Raw genomic sequence first — 8,543 nt, 5'->3', positions numbered from 1 at the left:
AGGAGGAAGACACATTTAATGCTGTGAGAAACTGATGAGGCTCAGAGAGTCATAATTTACCTGAGTTATTCATTCAGTAAGCAGCGCATTCTAGGTCTCTTGCTCTTCACAACCCAGGGCCATTCCATTTTACAATGTAAATAGTCTTCATTTTCAGCTATATAATTTTTTAAAGAATATTAAGCACTGATAAAGGAGAGTATTAAATTATTTTATGGAGCCAGATGTATTGGTAGATGGTCTCAATTGTTAATGTTGATCCTACAAGTGAAGTTTTCTCTGCTTTCCTCCCCTTGTCTTTTTCTTCTTCCCCTTCTTTTTTTCCCCTTCCTCCTCCTCCTTCACCTCCTTTACCTCCTTTACCTCCCTTGCCTTCTCCTTCATCTCCCCCACCTCCTCCTATTTCTTATTTGCTTTTTTTCCCTCCTTCCTCTTCTTCTTTTCTTCCTTCTCCACCTTTTTCACCTCCTGCTTCTCCTTCTCCTCCTCCTCCTCCTTCTTTCTCTCCTTCTTTCTTCTTCTTGCCCTTCTTCTCTCTTCTCTTTCCTTTTTCATCTCCCTCTGTCTTATTCTCTCCCTCTTCTTCTCTCTATTTTCCCCTTGGTTGCCGTGTTGATCAAATAAAATATTGCAGAGGACACCTAGTTCTCAGAGTTGAATGTGTGGATCAGGAGATTTGAGGCTATGAAATTCCAAGAGTGGTGCAAAAACTCCTTGGCCTCATCTGACCTAACTTGCTACCTACTTCGCTACTTTTTTTTTTTGTATCAACAAAATTTTAAATTTGTTCTAACTGGAGATTTTTCCCTGAAACCATTTTTCATGAAAAAAAAAAAAAAAGTAAATAAGCTTCACCCATGTAGCTGACTTTACTGGAACACACATTTGTGAAAGCTTATGAGAAATGGGACCCTTTTCTAGAGTCTGAGAACATCCTCACTCTTCCCCATTGACTCCCAAAGGAGCAGCATGGCACTGTGTAGAAGTATATAGACTTTGAGTCCGACAGACAAGTAAGTCCCCTCTTTCTGGAACTACAAGATACTCAATGTTTGTCTGGCATATTTCCTGTTCTAGTTCTAAACCCAGTAATTTCTCCAAGGAGCCCTGGTTCCTTCTATCGGAGCGTCAGGACTAGGTGCAAGATATATACCAGTTTTCACATCTGTAAAATGGGAAAAGCAATACATTTCTGGTAGAGTTGTAGGAACCTTAAGTGAAATAACACCCACGTACTTAAACAAGGGCCTGAACCATATGAAGCACCCATTATCTGATAACTCAGTAGGGGCTGAAATAGAATCCTTTGTTTTTCATAAGCTCCATGTTAAAACTCATTTGAAACCAGTTGGATTGAGGAAAATATTTTCCTGAAAGTGTTTTGATCCACAAAGTTCCTTGGAACTTGGGGTTCTTCAGCCCATGCTGAGTTTAGGCAAAATGGTGATTTTGATGTTTATCATCTGTATTTGGCATTTAAAAAGGTCTCCCCATGTAGCAGAGAAAAGAGCCAAATCCCAGTACTCATAAGAAATCTGTGGGCTGAGGAGGGACAGTGGGACCTTCCATCTCCTTTGAAGACATTTTTGATGGAACTTGAAATCAGTCATTTTAGCCTGTGCTTGAAGAACTGGGGCTCCCCCTGGGCCTAAACTCTCTTCAATATCCCCTCAACATTTTAATCCCTCAGGAAAGTGGTGTTTTGATTGCCTGTTTGCATGACACTGAGTTACGGTTGAGACCTTAGGGTATGTCCCTCCAGAGAATCCCAAATCTGTATGACTGTCAGTTCCAGGCTGGCCCCAGCCCCCTCCCAGCTTGGTATGACTCACTTAGGCTCTGAAACAAACTATAAAAGTTGCAGAATTGTCTTTACACTTGGTCTGAGGAAATCTTTTACTATTTGAAATCTGAGGTTCTCCGAGACTAAACAGCTTTGCTTTTCTTTATTTCAGATTCAAGAAGTCTGGTAGTTGAAGGCAGTTCTGAATTGAGATCTCATAATTCCCCAGGAACCAGGTATATTTTTCCTGATGTTTTCCAAACAGCGTTCTTCACACCGTGGGTGAAAATAATGGGTCTGTCTAGGAGAAAGGGGCTCAGAAATGGCATAAAAAATGACCCTGAAGTCTTATTTTCTTCATTCTCCTCTGCCACATCTCATAAACAATGGAAACAGAATGAGCCTCCCCTAGGTAATTTTGGCTCACCTTGCTTAAACAGAAACTGACATAGTCATTGACAGATAGAATACTGATACCAACTGGTGTTAATAAAACTCAGCAGCCATGTTCATATGAATGACCAATAGCTTAATAGAAAAAGAAATAAATTAGTTTGTATTGAGCACCCACCACAGACCACAGAGTGGTTGGATTTTTCCATATCTTATCTTACTTAATCTTCTCCTGATAGAGGGAAATTGACTTGCCTACAGTTGCACAGCTAGTAAGCATTAAAAACTATCATTCTAAGTCAGTTGTTGAGCTTCTAGTCGGCTCATTCATTCAACAAATATAAATAAGTAATATTGTGCCGTGTGCCTGGCACCAGTCTGGGCAGTGAATAATGATGCACAAACAGTGACAGACTTTATTTCTTTCTTTATGAAACCCAGTCTAGTAATTTTCCATTGAGAATCTTCTTTGGAACTCCCAAAACGGGGCGTGATGGCCAGGAGTGGGTCTTCAAACCCCTTTAGAAACAATTGTGATGAAAACTTTTATTTCTAGACCATCTATCCGGGTGGTTTAAGCTTCTAAAATTCTTTAAGTTGGAATGTTTTTCAGTTTTCAACATACTTCCTTGGTCATTATTTATTAAATAAAGTGGTCTATTCTATATTATCTTCAAATATTTAAAAATGTCTTTATTCTTGCCAGTCTCCTTCTGATATTTATTTTAGACCTTTCAGGACTTGGGAAAGAGAAATACAGTGGCGGGAGCAGCAATGGGGTTTGGGTTCAGGCCTTGCAACCCTTCAGGGATGGCTCTGGGCAAAAGACGGCTCCTGATTTCTCTTTGCTGCTCTGGATCCAGACACATTTATCAACAGTGACTGCAATGCAAAATGGAAAGAGTTGTCCATCATGAGAACACAGAAAATGCCTTGAATATTAATTGCTAACATATGAAGAGGGCAGTCTGGGGCAGTTCAGTATAAAGAGCATGCGATAACTGGTAGAAGTTATACCTATAGCTTGGGTGAATATAATCCAATGGTCGGTTCTAACCAAGGACACTGATCAAGCAAATGTTTTGGGAAGGTGCTTTGGAATAGAATTCTGCATCCACACTGAGTAAGCCGCCTTTCATTCTTGGAGTTTTTCCAGGTTGGTTATCCTCTCTTGGGTTGGGGCAGAGGTTGGTTTAGGTGAATATCTTGTTAATCAAAGGGTAATAGTGCTTAGTAAGCAGAGTTCCCTTCCTGGTCTCCCCCACCAGTGAGCAGCAGTATTTGGCTGGATCTCCCAACCTTGAACTAGCCACTTTATCTCTCTAAGTCTTAGTTTCTTCATGTGTTTACCTGTACATGAATATGGGTGTATTAAACATTATATAGGTATGTTATATATATTATATATATAATAAGATGTATAATATACATGACTCATGGAATTATAATTAGATGAAGAAGTGAATACAAATAAAGTTTTATAAACTCTAGAAGATTAGTTCTTAACTGTTGCACGCCCTCCTCTTCCCCCCCTCCCCCCGGGAACATGTGGGACATTTGTGAGTGTCTGGAGGCATTGCTGGTTGTCACAACTGGGGAAAGCAGTATGTTACTGGCATCTAGTGGGTAGAGGCCAGAGATACTGCTCAACATCCTACACCTCACAGGATAGCCTGCCCCTTGCCCCCTTGTCCCACCTGCATACAAAGAACTGTTCAGCCTATAACGTCAATAACGCCGAGGGTAAGAATCCTGCTCAGGAGCATTGCATAGATATTGCAATTAAGTAATTATGAGATCTTGAGGGGGCACCACATACCTCAGGTTTTAATATATAAGATCAAGAAATTGCCTGTCCCAGATTATAGGCTATTATGATCACTAAATTATAGAGAACAAGCACATGGCAAAAGTCAAAAGGAAAAAAATCAAAGATCCTTTTGGATGAATGTAATGGAAAGTGCTGCTGGTTGAAAGTTAGCTGGCCCATTCCTGGATGGGAATCTACCAATAAGCAAAAGCAGATGAAAACTATACAACTACAAACTAGGATTTATCCTAAAGAAAAGGAAAGGCGTGAGGAGCCGCGTGCAGGATAGTCACTGGAACATTGTTTATAAAGGGGGCACACGGGACAGCAAGGAGTGGATCCTGTGCAACAGCATTTCACCTGCTGCACAGTACTGGCGTGTGTAAGACTCACCCAGACAGGACAGGCTGGGCTGTCTTCTTGTTGGCTGGTGGCAAAAAGGCTGCTCCTGGTGGTGAGCCATAGCATGATGCACAGAATTATTGAGTTACTGTGCTGTACACCTGGAATTAATGTAAAGCTGTGTATTGCCTGTACTAAAAAATAAAATAAAATAAAATAAAATAAATAAAATAAAATAAAATAGAAAAGGGTCCTCAATCTGATGACTGCAGCTTCTTTCCAAGGTAAGCCAAGGTCAAGCAAAGCTGAGACGTTTTCCCCTCCTCATTCCTCGGTTCTCCCTTCCTCTCCTTCCATGCTTGTTTCCTCTCCCTTGTCTGAGCTCTTCCCCTGCTTTTCTTCCAGGAAAAGCCTGGAAACACATCAGGCTGAGGGAGAACAACAGGAAAAAGAGACCGCACACTGGAATCAGGACACAAGCGCTCTCCAGGTCTGCCGGCTCCGTTTGCACTGTTATTCTTGCATATTGTTCATACCACAGGTCTGAGCTAATATTCTGGCAGGAAACATGGGTCCAGCTAGACAGAATAATAAGTTGTTTGTTGTGGAGTTAGGTAGCATGAAAAATATTTAAACACTTTGTTGTTGATGTTCTACTCCAATCATCAAATATTTATTTAAGTGTGCCTAGGGGCCTTAGTAGGCGGGGTGGGCGAGAGGTGATGAAGACAGGGGTCCCAAGAGCCTTGCAGATAGTTATGGAGCTGAGTGGTTGCCCAAGTAATTGTGTGATAATCAAGCCTGACTCTGGTGCTTTGAGAGCAGAGAAGGGAGGACTTCATTGTAACCAGGATCAATAACAAAGGTTTCTGAAAGGAGGTGAAGACATCTGTATTTCCATGCAAATGCATAAATGTCAATTGAATTACTGTAGAAGAATAAACTCATAAAGACATTAAGTGTTGTAATTAAGATCTCAGGACTTAACGTCAGACAGACCAGGTTTTTCATTCTGCTTCCATTTACTAGTTTTGTGACTTTGGACAATAGTTTCTATCAATATTATTATTATTGCTCTCCAGTCCCATCTACAAGCTACTAGATTTTAGGAGTAGATAGTAGCCAGAAAAGGGAGACCAAGTCTAATATATACTGCCAACCGGAACTGATCTAAGAAACAGGGCAAAACGCTCTATCGCAGAGTATTGTTTATAAAGGTGAAAAACGGGAAATGAGGGAGTGGGGTTGTATCATGCTGCAATTTCTCCTTGTGTAAAAGGAAGAAAAGAACAGAAACAAACCCAGAGTTGGTGTGAGGGTTAAATGAGTTAACTCCGAGTAAGGCTTAACATTTAGTAAGCCAGTATTCTGATTTCTGTGATTCCTGCCATTTAATCATATGTGCACAGACAATGTTAGGAAATCTCCTCGGAGCCTATATTCTTGGGGGTGGAATAAGAAGACAAGATATGAGGGATTTAGACATTTTACTTCACATTGTTCTCTTTTTTATTTTTAAAAAGAGATTTTAAATGAAATCTTAAAAACTATGTTACTAGACTCCTCATAATTTGTTTTATATGATATTAACGGGTAGAATAATTTAAGTTCTGAGTGTATGGGACTTCAGGCTCAGAAATATAAAGGTGTGACCTTTGATTCTTAAATTGGGTTATTTGGGTCAATATTAAATTCCTCTAGCCTTAACTTTCTCATCAGTAAAATGGGTATAGTAGCACCTACCTCATAGGGTTAAATGCTATCATATAATGGAAGGGTCTTGCACGTGCCTTACACCTCATACATTTTCAACACATATTAGTTTACTATTTTTATACCATCCCATCATCTCTCCTATCCTTTCTTCTCATTTTCACTGCCTCTTCTTTAATCACCAGGTGAAATTCAAGTTGACCCTTATGGAGAATAGCACAGAAGCAACAGAGTTCGTCCTTTTGGGACTGACAGATGACCCTAATCTTCAGGTGCCCCTCCTCCTAGTATTTTTGTTCATCTACCTCATCACTGTGGTTGGGAATGGGGGGATGATGGTGATCATCCAGGCAGACCTCCACCTCCACACTCCGATGTATTTCTTCCTCAGTAACCTCTCCTTCGTAGACCTGGGCTACTCATCAGCTGTAGCTCCTAAGATGGTGGCCACTCTGCATTCGGGGAATAAAGTCATCACCTACAATGGCTGTGCTGCTCAGTTCTTCTTCTTTGTTGGTTTTGCCACTGTCGAGTGCTACCTCCTGGCCTCCATGGCCTATGACCGCCATGCAGCTATATGTAGGCCACTCCATTACACCACCACCATGACAGCAGGTGTGTGTGCCCTCTTGACTGCTGGCTCCTATGTCTGTGGCTTCCTCAATGCTTCCATCCACACAGCAAACACCTTTAGACTCTCATTCTGTGGTTCTCATGAAGTTAATCATTTCTTCTGCGACATTCCTCCACTATTAACTCTCTCATGTTCCGACACGCGCATCAACAACCTGGTTGTCTTCTGCGTCGTGGGCTTCAATGTCTTCTTCACCCTCCTGGTCATCCTCATCTCTTACCTCTTCATATATGTCGCCATTCAAAGGATGCATTCTGCTGAAGGACGGAAGAAAGCTTTCTCCACCTGTGCCTCCCACCTCACTGCTGTCACCATCTTCTATGGAACTATCATCTTCATGTACTTACAGCCCAGCTCCAGCCAGTCAATGGACACGGACAAAATCGCTTCTGTGTTTTATTCGGTGGTCATTCCCATGCTGAACCCCTTGATCTACAGCCTTAGGAACAAAGAAGTAAAAAATGCTCTCTGGAAAATACTCAACAAACTTTATCCTCAGTCGCTAAGTGTGAGTAGGAAGTAGACAGGTAACTGGAGGGATAAACCTTCCCTCAGACCTAGATGCCATTGAACTCTGAGGTTTGGCAAATTTTGGTTCTTTCTTCTCCAAGAACAGTGGTTACTTCTGCCCCTTGGAGAAATCACAAAAGCAGCACTTTAAAATCCCACTTGGGGAGATGGTCTTATATTTAGCGAATAGCAACATGGGACATTTAAACCCTTCTTGCACTAGTTTCTTGATGTGATTCAAAGCAGAAGATCAAAGCCTAAACCCAATGCATTGGCTTTCCCCCTCCTTATTTTTAATTGGAAGAAATTTCCATTCACTATTAAAATTTGGTGTAAGGATCACATCTTTGTTATGGAATGCTTATCATTTGAAATGCACCGCATTATGCTTTTCATCTTTGGTCCATGGGTTTGAAAGTTAAAGTTTCTACTGCAGACAAAGGATGTTTTATTATTTTTAATAATGTCTCAGAGAAAGTTTTCACTCAAAGGACAGGGTACTGGACCCAGAGTCAGATGATCCGGACTTCAATCCTTCCAACCCACATTCCTGTTTACTCATCGGTGGAGTATCTTTGTATTCTCAGTCTCCTTCTGCTACTGCGTTGGGACAACTTTGGTTAAAAAACAAAACAAAACAATAAGCCACCTTTGTATGTAACAGTTTAAGATAAGCTGTTTAAACTTTAACCTGAATAAACATATCTTTCTTGAGAGAGTTTGCACTCTGTTCTATGCTTTTGGCCTTTGTCTAACATAATTACCAAAGCTTGCAGAAGGTTTGGAGGAAAAAGTATTTTTTCTCTCAAGGGCTATAAAAGAGGAGATTTGTCTTCTGAATTAAATGCTTGCATTTCTAGCACCTTTAAGTTTGGTGAATCTATCATGAATATACATAATAGCTTTCTATGCCCTCTTGACTTCTGTTTTTTCAATAATTCAGTGCACCTCTGGATCCCTGTTGCATTCCGATGTTCTGTAATTAGATGCTACAAGAGTAAAGAAGCCTGTAGAAATTTACCTCATAAATGGGAATGGCATGGTGGCGCGTAGCCCAAGTCCACCTTCAGATCTTATTTTGTGTGTGAGGGATGGTATTAACAAACGCGTTTGTGGGAAGCGGTGATTAATTTTACTTCTCACGTATCAATGGCTTGGTAGTGTTTATAGCCACAACTAGTCTAAGTCACTACATATTTTATGACATCAAGATCTCAAAAACAATTTAAAAAAGAATTTTTATTTGAAATGTGAAAAACAGAGATCTTGGTGGGCTAAATCAGAGAACTTAGGAAGTCAAATCCATTTTGAGATTACCAAACTCATTCTGCACAGGGCAGCCTCTGACGGAGGAGAGT

The 8,543-nt window shown here is 40.7% G+C and overlaps 1 protein-coding gene across 1 annotated transcript; it reads left to right on the top strand.

Annotated features, from left to right (window-relative positions):
- Positions 1-6,244: 6,244 nt before the first annotated feature.
- LOC144218785 (olfactory receptor 5B21) lies at positions 6,245-7,198 on the top strand. Its single transcript, XM_077748755.1, has one exon. The coding sequence runs from the start codon at positions 6,248-6,250 to the stop codon at positions 7,196-7,198; it is 951 nt and encodes a 316-aa protein (XP_077604881.1). The 5' UTR covers positions 6,245-6,247.
- The last annotated feature ends 1,345 nt before the right edge of the window (positions 7,199-8,543 follow it).

This window comes from Crocuta crocuta, unplaced genomic scaffold (genome assembly GCF_008692635.1).
Source record: "Crocuta crocuta isolate KB4526 unplaced genomic scaffold, BGI_CrCroc_1.0 scaffold323, whole genome shotgun sequence".
Classification (NCBI taxonomy): Eukaryota; Metazoa; Chordata; class Mammalia; order Carnivora; family Hyaenidae; genus Crocuta; species Crocuta crocuta.
This window is presented reverse-complemented; position numbering and strand designations above follow the sequence as displayed.